At 29.6% G+C, this 17,696-nt stretch overlaps 2 protein-coding genes across 4 annotated transcripts; one reads left to right on the forward strand and one right to left on the reverse strand.

Moving 5' to 3' along the window:
- Positions 1–5,718: 5,718 nt before the first annotated feature.
- Positions 5,719–9,414, forward strand: LOC110992940 (upstream stimulatory factor 2). 2 transcript variants are annotated; one of them, XM_022258942.2, is made up of 7 exons: positions 5,719–5,866; positions 6,039–6,082; positions 6,229–6,324; positions 6,441–6,521; positions 6,770–6,888; positions 7,248–7,432; positions 7,599–9,414. In XM_022258942.2, exons 1-7 carry the CDS (start codon positions 5,814–5,816, stop codon positions 7,759–7,761), a joined length of 741 nt encoding a protein of 246 aa, XP_022114634.1. In that variant the 5' UTR covers positions 5,719–5,813; the 3' UTR covers positions 7,762–9,414. The 2 variants fall into 2 exon arrangements, with proteins under 2 accessions (XP_022114634.1, XP_022114635.1); XM_022258943.2 differs by lacking the exon at positions 6,039–6,082 and having other exon boundaries at positions 5,728–5,866.
- A 1,160-nt stretch (positions 9,415–10,574) lies between these two features.
- LOC110992979 (zinc finger protein 436) lies at positions 10,575–17,416 on the reverse strand. Of its 2 annotated transcripts, XM_022259010.2 has the most exons (10): positions 17,033–17,416; positions 16,698–16,891; positions 16,450–16,511; positions 16,158–16,338; positions 15,526–15,776; positions 14,458–15,170; positions 12,938–13,057; positions 11,673–11,818; positions 11,106–11,200; positions 10,575–10,744 (listed from the first exon to the last, which is right to left on the reverse strand). In XM_022259010.2, exons 1-10 carry the CDS (start codon positions 17,138–17,140, stop codon positions 10,590–10,592), a joined length of 2,025 nt encoding a protein of 674 aa, XP_022114702.2. In that variant the 5' UTR covers positions 17,141–17,416; the 3' UTR covers positions 10,575–10,589. The 2 variants fall into 2 exon arrangements, with proteins under 2 accessions (XP_022114702.2, XP_045484617.1); XM_045628661.1 differs by lacking the exon at positions 16,698–16,891 and having other exon boundaries at positions 17,033–17,155.
- Positions 17,417–17,696: the final 280 nt, after the last annotated feature.

Genomic DNA, 17,696 nt, shown 5'->3' on the forward strand with positions numbered 1-17,696 from the left:
TCTTTATATGGCAATTGTTTCCCGGTCTTCTTTTGGTGCCTCTCCATTAAAAGGCGTTGGTCGTCAGTCTGGTAAAACGTGACTCATGATAGATGCAGCAATTCTTCCGCAGTCGCAAAACTCGTCCACTCTCTAACCTTGCAAAGCTATGAGTTCTTTTTACTTTCTTTGAGTTCTTCCGACACACCGTTATGCGGGTTAGCTAATATTGAAATAAAACTGATATCGTATCGATATATTTGAAATCTTAATATATATATTTCTTGTGTGCGTGTGTATGTGACTGAACTCCTCCTAAACGACTGGACCGATTTAGACGAAATTTTTTGTGTGTGTTCAAGGGGATCTGGGAATGGTTTAGATTCACAATTTTGTCCGCTGGACAATGTTTTTTTAATTAATTTTCAATTTATTAGTTGTTGTTGATTTTGGAATGTTTTACATTGGATCCGACAGACGGCGCTACCATCGCAGTGTCAAATTTTAAATAATATTCGAATTTTAATTTTAGTCTGTCCCGAAATTTAAAAAAAGTTTTGTTATCATTGTGTTATATCGTGTGTGATCATGTGCTGGATCGTTAGATATTGTCATAACATTTGAATAATAATTTTCATCAAAATGGCTTATTAAAAATTGAAATTTTGAAATTAAAGACGTGTAGACAGGACAACGTCTGTCGGATCCGCTAGTATTACTATAAATATATCGAATAATAAAATAATAGTCAAATTGATAATGACAAATAAACAGAATATCGAACAATACAATAAAGATAATGCTCATACAATGTTTTGCTGGTTATTTACTATATAGGTCGATGATAGCGATTGACATGGCTATATATTATTAATTAGCAAAACAATCCAATGTTCAGAGGTGTAATTAAAATTGGAATATGTCATTGATTGTAGAAACTCCTAGATGAAACTAATTTAATAAAGTTCCAACTTTGATTTCAAAGCAAGTGCACAGGCTAATTAAAGATTAAAGTTGGAGCCTGTAGAATACCGGTGTAAGCACCTATCTTAGAAAGTGCTTTCCTCGCTCATCGAATAACTATCCCAATACAGGAATAATGCTGCCAGCGTTAAAGGTTACACTGCTACAGTGACTTAAACTTTTTTCATTTCTTTTCTCATCTACACTAATATTATAAAGAGGAAAACTTTGTTTGTTTGATTGATTGTAATGAATAGGCTCATAAACTACTAGACCGATTTTAAAAATTCTTTCACCATTCGAAAGCTACATTATCCACGAGTAATATATTTAATTTTGAACAAAAATAGGGTTCCGTAAGATATTAGGGTTTTTCGGATACAAGGTGTAAAAAACGAAGTTCGCGGAAGCAGCTAGTAATTTATATGTATGAAAGTTAAATTATTATTATTATTACTCAGTCGATTAAGAATTTTATACATGCTATATTAAATATGTTGGAAACAAATACTAAAATAATAAAAAGTTGAACTATCTAATGAAACTGAATAAATTCAATGCGAGTTTAAGTAAATTCTCTCGCGTAATTCACATATGCAATTTCACGTCTCTCACAGGGTTGAATGAGAAAGAGGAATAATAAAATGTTAATTGAACATGGGGACCGTATTTTAAATCGTGCCAAGTCAAATTCATATGGATAAAGCATCGGTTTCGCACAGATAGATTAAACTTACATTATGCGAGTATAATTCTACGTCTGAATTACATTGATTTTGTGTGTTTCTTTCGTGCACGTGAACATACTGTCCCAGCCAGCAGCCTTGTAGCTGCAATCACGACTAGACTGGACTAGCTCACTGCATTAATTTAATATGTAGAAATCCTACCAACAGCCTACTGTTGGTAGATAGATACCTATATCTATTTCAATATCTATGTTAGTTATTTCGACTAAGATGTTCCCATGAGAATGTATGTAAGTGCGTGCTCCTATTTCACCATGCCTACTACTTATATACAAACCTTTGTTTTTTTAGTATAAATCAACTATTAATTACTTAAAGATGTCATTTGGAACATGTTGTAATGGTTGCAGCTCCTTATAAACATTTTGTAAAACAAGTGTGACATTTACAAGTGTACATTGTGTTGCTTAAATAAATAAATAATTTAAAATTTGAGTTGGAATATTCTGTGGAAATGATGGTGAATAATTATAGAGAGTTCAAAATATATTTAATATATGAATGTCGGTTATATTTATATACTTTGAATGTTTAAAATATTATACAAAATCAGGTAATTAGAACGTTCCAGTAAGGATTAAAAAAATAGAGAAGTGAATTACAGATTTACTTACAGTTTCAATATTTATTAAATAATTTAAAGAATCTCTTTGAGATACTAATAAATGCGTATAGCAAACACTTTGAGCTTTCTCAAGTTATAAATTGCGCTAACTTTGAATAGCCATGGAGATTGTTTGCTTGTAATAGAGTTAAACGTTCAGTTTTGTTTGGGTTAAAGTTTAGATTAGCTTTTCTTGTGCTTTTATAAGAACAAAAATAGCAGCTTTTATACGTTCGAGAGCTATCACCGCAAAGTCGTGTGCATTGAAATACGAAACCTAATGTCGGAGTAGGATTCCAAGAACAAAATTTTTGATAGTATCGTCAAGTATTCTTATCTAAAATTGGCATTAATTTTAACAAAACTGATGATTTACCATACATAAGAAATTTATAATATTCTATTTGTCCTCCATTGGTTTGAAGAAGGCTTCCATTAAGTTTTGAACGTTAACGTTAATATAACGATAAATTATGCAACGTGTGTATTGTGAAATAAATATTTGGATAAATTAATATCTAATAATAAAAATAGGTTCTGTAAGCCAAAACAAATTAGAGTGCGTCGATTTTTTTGCATTATGTGATAAAGTTGTTACGTGGAAAGGAAATCACTCCGACAGTGCTCTAATGCCTAAACGTCACTGTTACTATTCACACCCTCATCGAAAACTAACATCTCGAAATGGGCACACATGACACAAAGTATGGAAAATACCTATACTATAAGAAATAGTTAAGTCTTTTTGTAAATATTCGAACCTATTACTGTTTAATGTTGTGTTGTTTTTCTCTGTTAAGTATGTGATTTATTTTGTTAAAAATAAATAATAAAAGAAGTTAAAAATAAATAAAAACGTTGATGACACATACACACATAACAACGAATAATTGGTAATATACATTGCACACGTGTAATCAGTAAAACCTACGCCAGACAGGACAGTCTCAAAAATTGAACATACACATACATTAGTGGTCTGTGCACGTCCTTTGTGTTTCAAGTATTATTCGAAGTGGAATTAATGTGACAATTTACATAATCACTTCTTCGCGAACAACACTAATTGAGGGAAATGGGCGCAAACAAAACAGTTTATCTTCGGTATAATAAGCTCCTTTTATCTTGCAAACATTCATCTTAATATTTTTACCGTAAAAAGGCTTTATAAGCCAAGTTTAGGGAAACATTTACAAGTCGTATTTAAAAAATTATCGCATACAGTAATCCCTTTAATTAAGGTTATAGAGAATTGTTTGTCTCTAGGAGTTCTGCTGGCAGACTATCAATGATTGATATTATCACGTTTTATCTATTTATTTTTAACAAAAAAGCTTGCATTATGCCTCCAATGCAGCAACTATACACATTTATATCACATACAAAACATTCCAAAATTAAACAGTAGTTTAAAATATTTACAAAATTGCTACAATATACCTATTAAGCAAACCTTTTGGCAGTTTACTCAACGGACAATTACTTGTTTACAAACGTATCCTTATCTATGGAGTTCATTAATTATTTTCATTCATTATGAATTTCAACCTCGATATCCATGTACCTGCGCAAAGTCACCTCATTAAAAACATAAAAACAAAAAGCTATTCAGCTGTAACAAAATTAAATAGTTCCAGAAATGTCTGCCCCATTAGGATTTACAGAGCTTTTTTATGTTTGAAACTGAAAATTATATTGTATCCGGTACCCCATTAAATTTGTGGGTCGGTCTAATGACTTTCTGATGGACGAAATAGCTTTTACGACCACTGAAATGATTGGCGCCGTCTATTGTCAACTTAATTAAATTCTTGTTTGTGAGGAAACTGACCCAAAGTTTAACAATTGCCTCATTAAGTTGGAACACGTTTCTAGTTTTAATATAATCCTTGCTTGAATTTGAAAATTCATATTAATAATTTTTTATACTAATTTGACTAGGGTAGTATGTATTTTGATAATGTTGTAACTCACACAACTATATATATATTAAATAAATAAATAATACTATTATTATGTATTTACTTAAGTCTCTTTCGACGTAAAACCTTCTAAAGAAGTTTCTTCTAAGTCTCGTAAAGCCTTCTAAAGAAGAACTAACATACTATCTGTGAAAAGTTTATTTTTAAAGTTAAATATATATTTTAAGAACCTATTTTGACACGAAGTAAGTCTGGGATAATTCAGCGAGTTATTTTGTATTCAGGGTTTCGGCTACCCTGAGGGCACTGTAAGGGTCTGAAAAGGATCTGCGATCACGCTAACTTTCAGAAATAATATAATAACAGACTCCATTAAAATAAAGTATCTAAAACTTCGTTATGAACCAAATCATAATAATAATTACATCAAATATAAAAGACGTCTAACATTATATTAGGAGTAGGCATAGGTGACAGAGTAGCACTTATAAACGGGTACAAGACAAAAAACTCATAATATTGAGATGGAGTAACGATTGTTATAAGTAATATTCCCGTAGACACGTCATCCATCATATTAGACATCTGTTTTATATATGTTATTAGTGACATAGAACCTATACATTTCATTCATAACTTAAAAAACCCTTCAAATCGCAAAACAAGATGCTGTCGTATTAATCTGACGTACCAAGCAAGTAAACTCGTAAACAAACGTCAAGCTCTTTCATGTTAATTATTATTCAGAAGTTAAACAAATACACAATTATTATATTTCGATGAAAATCAGTATCAAATAAAATTAAACTACAATACCTACTTCCCGTAGTAGGTATGGCGCAGACGTATTATTTACAGGCATGCTACATTATCGTCGATTCGACTAATCTGTGACCGTTTTGTCATGTTTTATACAGATAACATTTATTTAGTAAAAAAATTATTTCTCATGCTGTCAACTAGCCAACACAAAGTTAATAACGTCGTTTATTTATTGTTGGAGGAAATGTTTATTCAGGAATCAGTGTAAAGCAGACTTGTCAATTTCCATCATGTGGCATTAATTGCATGTTTCTGACCTGTAAAATCTTAGGTACATTTCATATTTTAAACAGATAATTTTATTAATTTAACAAAACGTAAAACCTATATGTAAAATACTGTTATTACAAATATTTTTAAAACACGAAATGCTGCACCACTAGAAAGCGTTGTAAATTTGTTTGATCAAATATTTGTCCAAATATTTTAAACCGCTCCGCCCTATATTAGTCACATAACTTTAAAATAAAGTGATGTGCGACACATTTTAGTCTTTTATGTTTAAGCAAAATATTCGCTAAAATGATATTTAACGCTATCTAGTAGTCTAGTTAAACATTTTAAGAATCGTCTTACAGAGCCATCTGGTAATATTACTAAACGAACAATTTAATTCACTATGGTAACATGACAAGAACTTGTTATAACCTGTGGTTCAAGTTATGCCGATACCAACTATCGATTATCTGTCTAAAATTGTCTTTGGTTTCATCACATGACCCTTTATTTTGTTCCCGTGATCAAATTAAGAAAATTCAAAAATAATAAAGCGCAATGGCTAAAATTGAAAAAGTTGAGATAGACTTACATGAAGATTCAATTGACAGGTATTAAAATTCACTTAACAAGAATATTTTGGGACCTAATATAATCTAATTACATAACTGTAACCGTGTGAAGGTCAACTTTTTAATCATTGTGATTTGGCAGCGTTAGCCTGGATTGTATTCAACATTTTAATATAATTGTTGCAATTAAACAGAAAATAATTCATTTCAGTGATGATAGAGAGTTTTTGGATTTAGTAGAAGAACCTGCTTATGGTGAGTTAAGTAAATTGGATAAACATGTGTATTTGTTTACAAATACATGCTTTGCCAGGACAATTTAATTATCTTAGTATAGAATCAAGTGATTACTGATTTTTTATTGAATTATCGTTCACAATGTAAATTAAATTATATTCCAGGAAGTGTAACCAGCGAAACACCACAATTAGTAACACACACGTATTTAGAAGGTAATGAAGACGAGGACAGTTCATCTTATAACTTTAGAGATTTATGTAAGTGATTTTTGTCTATTTTTACTATCTCATTAGTAAAGTTAACAAAATATTGGATTTTGGACTTCACTAATTAAAATAAAATTGTTGCCTTAATAAGATTATTTTTATTTTAGCTGGTTCTGTGGCTTACAAAATAGTGCAAATGGATGAAGAAGAGCCAACAAACAATATGAATTCAGAATCACCCACTCATCGTGAGTATAGTAATAAGATTTATATATGTGGGTGCCAGTGGGATATTTTTTTTTGTCTAAAAGTCACTGTCTGTATTACAATAAGCTCTAGCTAGCCAAAATAATAAGTTAATTTATCTCTTTTAGACTTGTCTCATGTCATTATTGAAATGTTTGTATACTTGAAGATTACATTTAATCAGCTATGTAGTTTAATACTTAAAAAAAGATACAATATAAGTATTTCATGAAATATTAAACCATTTCAGTTATTCCAAGTGGAGAATTCTATATTATAAACAACCCAGTAGAGGTTTTTAGCTCAGATTCTCAAAAGAAACCAATCAAACGACAACCATTGCAAGCTAAAGCTGCTACTGCTAAAAAGGTAACAAGCATTTAAAAAATTTAAGTGTTGTTTCAAGATGTGGTATGATTAAAAACTTTGTAGGTCCAACACACAAATTATTGCTCAATAAGCAAATTAATTCCTGTCCTTATTGCCTATCAGCTTATTAATGTTTTGTAATGTAATATCACCATTTTACCTATATAGTTAAACTCATCTATCACAGCTTTTGACAAAAAGAAGTCAAGCAGTATTGAAGTTACTAAGGCTAAGAATGTAATTAGACTGATTTTGGAATAGGAAACCTGTTTTACCAGTCATTAACTGCCCAAGAGCAAGAATATTTATGACTTCTAAGTTCTTCGGAAATGAATTTGTTATGTCGACATTGATTTCAGCGTGATGATAAAAGAAGAGCTACCCACAATGAAGTTGAAAGGCGGAGAAGGGACAAAATTAACAGCTGGATTACAAAGATAGCAGACATGATACCTAACTGTGGTCAAGCAGACACTGCGAGTAAAGGCGGAATATTGGCGAAAGCATGTGACCACATTGCTGATCTCACTATGAAGACTAAGAAGTAATTTGATTTAAATAATATAGTGACCTGAGGGTAACATTCAAATATGATTTATGTTTAAGTAAATTATCCCTTAGCCATAAAATGAGTTCTTTACTTTTTTGTTCAGAATTGAAACAAATCTTGTTTTTGGTACACCAACTTTTGATTTAATTATCTCTTTCAGATTAGAACAAGTTGAAAAAGAGAATGCCAAACTAGTACTAGAAGTGTTAAGGCTTAACAAGGAGCTGTCAGAATTACGAAAAGAGAACTCTTCAATGCGTATACAGTTGGCTGACAACTGTATAGTGGCAAATTTACAACGGGCCAAAGGACAGAAGTCCTAGTGTATATAATGATAGTGACTTTGTGGATTGTGAAGTGTTATGTTTACAATTGAAGTGGTTTTGGTTGATTTCGTCCTAAGGCCCAAAAGTGTGTAGTGACAATTCTGTAGATAATAAATAATTATATAAATAGTAGATAAAATTCAATAAGGTAAGAAACAGAAAACATTGAAGTCTAATGACACAATACTTTAACTGAATTAAGTTGTTCTCCATAATTCAAAAAAACTTAGCAAATTTGTCTTTTTGTCCGTGTCCAATTATGTATAAGTTGTCAGGAAAAGAGACAGCAATAGTGAAACTGATTTATTACAGATGAAAAATAGATTTTTTTTAATTTACTCATAGTTTTATATTACAAATCGATTCTGGTTGTGATTTATACTTTTATGGTAATCCTTGACATTATAAGAGCATCTCAGTTTTATTTTTTATGATGGGCTTTAGGATGGATATCTGTAGCAATTAAAATAAAGATATTTCCTAATGTTATTGCTTTTGTTTACTGTGAGGCGCTGGATTCATTCGCTCCCTGCTATCACGTAAAACAAATATTACTATATTTATGTGATGTTGCTTTATAAGTTACTGACATTATAACTCATTTGAATTAATTTAAACTGCATACAAATTTATTTACTTATCGAATGGGAGTTTCAAAGTAAATACATATAAGTTTAATGAACTACAGGGCACCTAAATAACTAATGAGCCGTAATTGGGCCAACATTGGCTGGAACTCTGTGTCCAAACTCTATAACTTATTATGTAGTACAAATATTTTGAAATAATATTTAAAGTTACTCTTAAAAGGACAATTCATTACTTTATGTAATTTAAGTTATAGAGATAGGACATGTTAACAAAGCCAATGTGTTCAATTTGAACATTATTTTATAAGATTAATTAGATTGTAGGTTTTTTTTACGACAGGAAATTTAGGTTTTTGTAAAATCATGTTGTCTTTTTTATTGAAATTCTAAATTTTAGTTATGTTTTATGAATGTGTTTTAGATTGGTGAAATTGTGAAAATAGTTGAAAATATCAGGCAGTGTTGCCTGTTAACAATAATTAAAGTTGGTAACCATTTGAACCAAAAATGAATGAATTATTTAACAAAATGGTGGCCTTAATATGCAATGTTTAATATTTGTTGTAAATACGACGGTAATTTGAAATTGTTTAATATAGCTTCAATTGCTTGTTTGGTACAAAATATTAGGTAAATGTGATTTGGTATGAAAGTATTATAAAAATGTATATAATTCCACTAGGGTTAACGGAGCTTCTTACTTATTACTCATTTTAATTTGAAATTATTCTGAATGAATAGCTTTAATCTTAAAAGTTTATTTCCAAGTAACAATTGAACAAAAACCTTTTATATTTCAAATGAAATAATTCCACAAGAAATTGCTCCCTTAATCCCAACGTTATGGCTATAAATTGTGATCTTTATCCTAAAAGTATTATTTCTCACTCAAAATTATGTTTTTGGAGCGCCGTTGTTATATAGAAGTGCCTATATGTATGAGACCATTGTTATTTTTGTATATAATTGTTCCATATCAATACAATCTAATGGCACTGGTGAGAGATTATTAGTGCTCTTAGGTCTAAGCGTTCATGAATAAATTATATGACGTTGTAGACGTTATTGTTTTATTTACTGTCCTTTTTTGGATAGAGCCAAACCAAATTCGTTTGAAACTTGTGGCGAGTACATACGTCACGGCGTCAACCTCCATCATTACTCTTCTAAGATTAATATTTTAACGGCTAGGCTTTTTATATAGATTAACTAACTAGATTCAAGTATTGAAGCATTAATGTCCTCGTGTGTTAAATGTAATTTAATAATCACTAATCCGAATTACGTAATATGTTGCTTTGTTATATTCTATTTTAAAAAATTTTGTTTAATTTTTTTTTAATAATTTTATGGTTTGGTAACGAGATTTTTTTTTTGTTTAATAATCAGTGATAAATCAAAATATCAATGACAATAGAGGTTATTTCCCTTTTAATGTATGTATTATAAATAACAAGTACTTAGGAAATGTATTTTAAATTACAATTAGGTTTCAGGAAGCTGACTGAAGTGGTGTCTGACAAATATTGTTGTTCTCTTTAACAAAACCTTTACCTAAACTTTACCTAACCGCTTTTTAGTGTAATTATTTGGATTCACCCCGCTAACTCATTTCTTATTACAAAATATTAATAAAATTCTCGATAACTAAAATGTTAGTTTGCATTTCGTTTCACAAATAATAGAATCAACTTCCCCAGCAATCCTTCACGAAAAGCCAGCAACGTACCTATGAAAGCTGTGGGCCAACCAGTTTCTTTAGTATAGTAATCTGTGATGCACATGACAGAATTTTAATGGTTGCAGCTTTTTTCACATATTTTATGTAACAAAAATCTAGGCGATTTTAAAGTGCGACGGAGCGTTAATTACCATAATTTTTCTCGTCCGTTCTTCGCGATTGATTTGAGAAAGTAAATGAGTTTAGAAAAAACATTATATATATTTCTAATTCTTAAAACTACATTAAGTTACCATTAAATTAAATTAATGGTAACGTAATGTAGTTATTATAAATTAAATTGAAACTACATTAAATTACCACAAATAAATGGTAAATATTAGCGCCATATAAGCGACCAAGCAAATATAAGTAAGGTAATTTGAATAACAGCTTTGAGTGAAATGGTAATACAAATTTACTAATAGACACAATGCTATGTTGAAATTAGTACATATATTATATATTAAGACCAAATAAAATTACAAAATAAAACACGGTTTGGCACAGATTTTTTATTCCATTGATACATCTAAATCTTGCACACCATTAGGAAATGCGAGTTTTTCTTGTAGCATAAGACATTTCTTGGAGCGAGATTGATGTGTCATCAAATTGTGTTTTGTCGTAAAAGTTTTATTGCAGATATCACATTTAAAAGGCCTCTCACCTAAAAAGAATTCATAAATAAATAATTAGTTTCTTATGTATATATCTAAAAACCATTAATTGTAGAAGAATGATTCTTAATAAATACAAATTTATCCCTATATATACGTATATCACATTTTGGGATACCTTTCAAAACATACGAGAATTCTTTTTTCATTATTATAACTATAACAATTGCATATTTTTTGTATATCTGTGATAGTAATATGATACTTTTAAATGTGAAATGATAAGCAAGATATGTATTCAGCAAGGCTGGCGCTACAAAACAAAAAAAAACTGGTTCTGGTCCGCTAACAAATAAAATTATTGTGTGGACAGATAATACTCGGTAAAAATAAAACGATTAAAAGATTTACCCGTGTGCCTTCTAATGTGGACATTGAGAATATCTCGTCTTTTAAATGATTTGCTACAGAATGTACAAGCCATGGGACGTTCGCCTGTGTGAGTTCTGTGGGAAAAAATAACTGTCAATAATACTTTAAATAAAAGTTATTACAATACGTAATCGTTGTATCGCATTTTTATGTCCGAAGTGATTAAACAAAAGCTACTGAACCGATTTCAAAAATTGAGTCATTACATTCCCTGCGTAACATAGGCAATGTTTATTTCTCGGGCTTGAGACTAAATAATTTTTTGACCGGCGCAAAGGACTTTTGACCATTAAAAAAAAACTTAGGTAATGTCATTAGCCATACTCGTCTGTAGTCACATAGTACCGGTGAAGGTTTAAAAGAAAGAAAAACATATTTTTGTTTCACTTGTACAACACCCAAAAACAATAATTTAAATTTAAAGAAGACAAAAGGAAACTAAGGCCCAACTTAGTTTTAAATTGCTACACAAAAGGCATAAACCAACTTTTTTTTATCCTGTTCAATTTTTTTCAAAATCTCATAGAAATTTATTGTGAAGTGTACCTCATATGTAATGTCAAATCAGTCCTCCTATAAAAGCCGGCATCGCATTCTACACAATTATACTTGTAGTCCTTTAAATGTCTTCGCATATGCACGTGATAGTTCGACGATGTATATCCCCTACCGCATATATCACACATTATTTTCTATAAAAATAAATATAACTAAGTTTATTTAGGATTTACAACGCTTATAGAAGAATACATTAGAAAGGTTGCCTTGAGATTGTATGACCCAAGTACAGATTTTTTAACACATTCATTTTAATTTATGTGTTTAAACATCACAATAGTATTCGATAATATTGAGATTTTTCTTTAGAATTTTTTTTCATTTATATATTTGTAACAGTAAAAATATATATATATATATATATATATACACATATATATATGTGTGTGTGTATATTTTAAATCCGCTTACATTACTACCCTGTCTGGGTTTTGGCCTGACTTCTATCTCATATATTTATTTATTTATTTATTTACACTTCGTTGCTAAAGAAATACAAATAACACAATATATATAAATTACAAGGGATGCAACGGGCGGCCTTATCGCTAACAAGCGATCTCTTCCAGGCAACCCTAGTAAGAAAAGAAATAAATTTAAAAAAATGATGGGTGCAAGAAGTGCAGAAGTTATAAAACAAAATAAATTTATATTAATATATAGAACCTTAATCTATTAATAACTATATATATTATAATAACTAACTAAAACTAAAAAGCTAATCTTACAAATTCAAGAATAGCAAATAGAGAATTACATTTACAAAACGAACAGGAGATACAAGAATTACACAGGTCACGATTGATCAGGATATGATAAGGTTAGGAAATATTTAAATAGAAGAGTTTTAAAAGACGATAGGGAGGAAGCCAATCGTATAGACTCAGGCAGCTTATTCCACAGCCTAATGGCGGACATCCTAAATGAATTGCCTATGAAGGAAGAGCTGTGGGATGGAATTTCCAATAGTATAATATCCTACTTGTATATTCCATATACAAGTAGGATCATGCTTCTGCCTTCGATTTTATGGACACGCCGGTTTCCTCACGATGTTTTTCGGCACCTTACATGTTTCGGATGCGCACATAGAAAGTCCATTTGCACGGCCGGACATCGAAGCTACGACCATAGTGATGAAAGTCGCACGCTAAAGCCACATGATCACGAATTTGACAGTGGAAACAATACAAAGCCTTACATAGAAAGAAACGAAGGATTTTGACGTTAAAACGAGTGACGTCATGGCATACCTTCTGCTTAACGGCTGGCTTTGCATCAGACACGCCTTTGTGTATATTTTCATGCGTTAGCAATCGCCGTTTAGTACTGAATGTAAAACGGCATTTCTTACACGAGTATGACACTTTATTCTGAAACAATTTGATACACGGTCTTTAAGAAAATACATAAAATTTATTTAACTGATTTTATGTAAAGTAACGATACGTTTCAGCGATGCTTAAAAATACTTGAAAACCTTCATAAATTATTAAAAGGTCCGCAAGGTACATAAATATATCGTACTTATATTTATGTACCAAGGAACATATATATAAATATATCGCTATTTAAAAAAAGTAAATTAAGTTATTAAATATTATCATCGTAAGTATAAATACTACAATAAGTACAGAATAAGTTTCAGAAACGTTTTTAATGGTAAGGCGGTTGAAGCCATGTTAAGCCAAGTTTACACCATATTATTCAGAAACATAAAACATTGTTCTACTGTTTTTGGAGTGACTACAGTTAAAACAATTCGTTTGATACATTGGCCTGATTTCAAAAAATCTGGCGATAACATTAAAAATACAAATAAGAAAACATATTAGTAATGTGCGAAGCCATATAGAAATACAATAATGTGTTTATAGATAAAAAAAACTGCAAAACATATCAATTTAAAAGTGTAAAACTGTAAAGATAAAATAATTATGTACTTACATGTAAAATGTATTTTTATTTAATTCATAAAATAGAAGTGCAAAAACATTATTGTAAATATAAATTTATTTATTTATTTAGGGTCGTTAAGACAGAAGATTGGTCTGGCTCAAATAATACATCAGAAATTCCTAAACGTTCCTAGGCAACAAGACTAACTTTACCTAACCATTTACTACAAAACAAAACATGACATTTCCAAGCTCTTACTCTTACTCTACTTCTTCACGATCACACCGAAATAACAATAAAAAAATTAAATAATAATTGCGGAGTCGACAAAATAAAATCAGCTGTTGTCGTGACCGCCATCTTGTTTTTCATTATTAGTCAACACGCAGATTTTCAGTCAGAAAGATGTACTTAAACGTTTTCGACGCGGCTTTATTTAAATAAAGAAAATAAATAAAAATGCGACTAGATTGAATATCGAACTTGATTAACTGTCTAGAGATTCAATCAACTCTCTGATTTAACTACTTTACTGCGAATGTTATAATATTATAAGTCGTTTAAGTGCCCGAAGTATAAAAGATAGTTTTTAAATATGTTCAACGTTCTGGTGGACAGAAAAACTGTGTCTAGTTTATTTTTCTACCAAACGAAGTTGTTCTTTTCTATTTAAGATTATTTATACAATAATTAAACAAATACAATAAATCAATAGACATTTAGCATGTTACTCCTTCAGGAATTAAATAGTTCTTAGCTAGGGTGTAATGTTTCATTGTCACATCTAGTTTACTAATATATGTGAAACTTCATTGCCTACCAAACCGTTATTTAACCCGGAACCCAAAGAGCAATTACATATTATAATACATACCACATGTGTATCAATGTGCTTCAAAAATCTAGATAGACTTTGCTTAGTCTCGAGTCCACAATAGGCACATATACGTTTCACTTGACTCTTAACACTTGGATTAATTCTCATCTTATGCTTCTTTGTAAAGTGAATTTTGAGAAATCTTAATTTGTCAAACTTCTTATCACATAGTTTACACAACAGTTCTTTTAAACAACACTCATCTTCATTCGGAGATCGAATATCTTTTTCATTATTATTATTGATTTTAACTGGATTTAATTGATTAAGCTTTTCATCATTTTTATCGATTTTCATAACAATATCTGAATCCGTATTACGTTTAATTATTTTTAGACGTATTTTATTATCACTTTCTTCAATAATAACATGTTTTCCATTTTGTTTCATATCATCAGTTATGATTGATGTTGCTATAGATTCAGTTTCATTTGTGTTATCAAAATCTTGATTTGTATTACAACTTTCTTTAGTTTTAAATTTTGTATCTTTTAAAATAGTCTCTATTAAACCATTTTCTTTCACTGAATCATATACTTTGTCTTCAAAGGTGTTTAAATTTAAGAATTCTTCCAAAACATCAATTGTACCTTGAACTTCTTTGTATTTTTCGATATTTTGACCTGATTTCTTAAATTCATCATCAAGTTTATCCCCAAATAATATGTTATTTATTGTAGGTGTAGATGGCGCCCAGGCGTTAGGGACAACTGTTATTGTACAAACAAAATAAGCAAGTTATTGCTTGATTATAATAAAGTTTGTGGCATTATATGTGTATATATGCTGCCAATCAGTCACGGGCACAAAAGACGGATAACCTACTTGCCTGTTAAGAATAATTGTCTAAAGGTGTGATCTAGAGTTCCTCTGGCTTTTATAAATTTAATAAATCTAGATCTGTTTCAATTATAATAGCAACAGTAAAATTTGTCAATTAATTGATAATAGAATATTAATAATACCTTCAATGATACATATCATCACAGATTTAGTAAAAAACACATATGTTTAAGCTGCTTCCAAGAAATAATCCTTTTAGTAATAATTAAATTGTTAACTAACTTGGAGGTGTTGCAAGTAAATCTTCTAATGCAATCCGATCAGTGCTCTCGTCTAGCAAAGCTTTATCCAAATTCTTATCAATAACACATCTTGTTGCATCACTTTCATTTATTTGTAAATTGTTTTCTTGATTATTCTGAGTATACAGTTTATGATTTTCAGATTTTTTTTTTAAATTCTCGTGATTAAAGTCGTATGGTAATGTATAACAATGATCATTTACAATGGAATGTGTTGAAAATGGGCTCAAACTGAAAATATAATTATTTCATAAGATAAAACACATAGATAAGTTCATACATAATATACTTTGGCAATTAACTGACCAAATGCTTAAAATATAATTATGTTGGAAGTAATTGCAGACTTTGTGAATTTTATTAATGTACTTAAAGAAAAAATCAGGAATATGATATATTTTATTAAGTGTTGTGTAGTAGTGTGAGTTAAGAGCTTACAACACTTAATTCTTTTAGCTGATTTGAAACTTTAATTACATCAATTCAATAGTAAATGAATATTGTTGGTTTTGTATTATTTTAGAATAGTAAATATGCTAAAATAATACAAAACCAAGTGTCTTTTATGCTCACCTATACTAAACAAACTATTAAGTAAGAAAATACTCTTACCCAAAGTCAAATCTAAAATCAGATAACATGGAAGCATCATCTTGAAGCCAATGGCTGTCAATGGAAGAATCAGATATATCGGCTTCCTCTTGGATGACTTCATTAATGATACGAGCCTCGTTATCCAGAATATCATGAGTAACATCAGTTAGGAAGTTGCGCATACTTGTCGTTGTTGAAACTGGAAAAATTAAGATAAATGTAGAGTTAACTTAAATAAACAAAGTGAAATTTTAAATTTGAATGTAAATTATAATTAGTGATCTATGATTTATTGCCTATGTGTACTTACCATTATCAACATCTTTATTTTTATTATGATTTGGTGAACAGTTCTGCAAGGTTTTTGGTAACCTGAAAGGTTATGGTTATATACATATTAGGTTTGGATATCGAAATGTAATAAGAATCTATATATATATATATAAATTGTATTCAAACACACATAACATTATAAGTACTTAATTAATTCAAAATCATACAGATGTTTTTTCACTGTATTTATAGATTCAATGCTTAGGACTATTGCAACTTCTTTACCTTAATTTTATTGAATCATTATGCCCTTTAATAAAAGTCTCAAAGTCAATATTATCTCCTAATTCCTTTGATTGCATATAAGATTTAAATAAACGGTCAGACAACCGACATGATTTTCTAAATTTACAAGCCACTTTCATGTTTGAATAACATTCTTTGCACAGTTGAAATATAAACAAATCATCACGTTTAACCTGTAATACATAAAGATTATTACATTAAATGTAAATATCAGTTCTATAAGAATCATCAGAAATATCATATCTTTTAGTTGATATCTTCTTAGTCTAAGTAACAAGTGTTTTAACAACAAGAAGTTATTAAATATGTTTTACCTGAATTCCTGTAGAATAAACATAACGGCGTCGGTTTTTTTCCGAATATTTAAATAATTCTGAATCATCATTACACTCTAATAAACAACTTCTACATCTACCTTCCATTTTTTATTATTACCAAGTACTAAAGTATTAAGTAATGTATGTGCTTGATTATGTTTAAGTCAGGTTCTCCAAGTTTCTAAATACATACAAAAGAATGCTTTGAATTTTACTTCATTATTAAAGTTATAATTTACTTAAAAGGCCGCAGTTTCATTAATAATTCTATAATACACTAAACTCTTCACAATTATGATAGGTACTGTTTTCTTTTAAACACTATATTAATATACATTATACACTATAAATTGTTATACTTTAACTATTTTGGTGTAGGTATATTACTATATAGTATTAAGTATACTTGTAGAAAAAATATGTATTATATTATATTCAAGCAATATTTTTTACTATGAACAACAAACAGATTACAGACTACAGATAACAGAGATATTAAAATAGGTTTTGGTGTTAACACTTTTTATTTTTTAAACAATATGCTTTGCTGGTAACTGGCGATATTTATTAGAAAAATATCGATATTAACGTCGATAATTTTTGCATTAATTGATTAATTGATGAAGAAATAAAATACAATGAAATGGTTCGAAATTTTTTA

The sequence above is a fragment of the Pieris rapae genome, chromosome 6 (assembly GCF_905147795.1).
Source record: "Pieris rapae chromosome 6, ilPieRapa1.1, whole genome shotgun sequence".
Classification (NCBI taxonomy): Eukaryota; Metazoa; Arthropoda; class Insecta; order Lepidoptera; family Pieridae; genus Pieris; species Pieris rapae.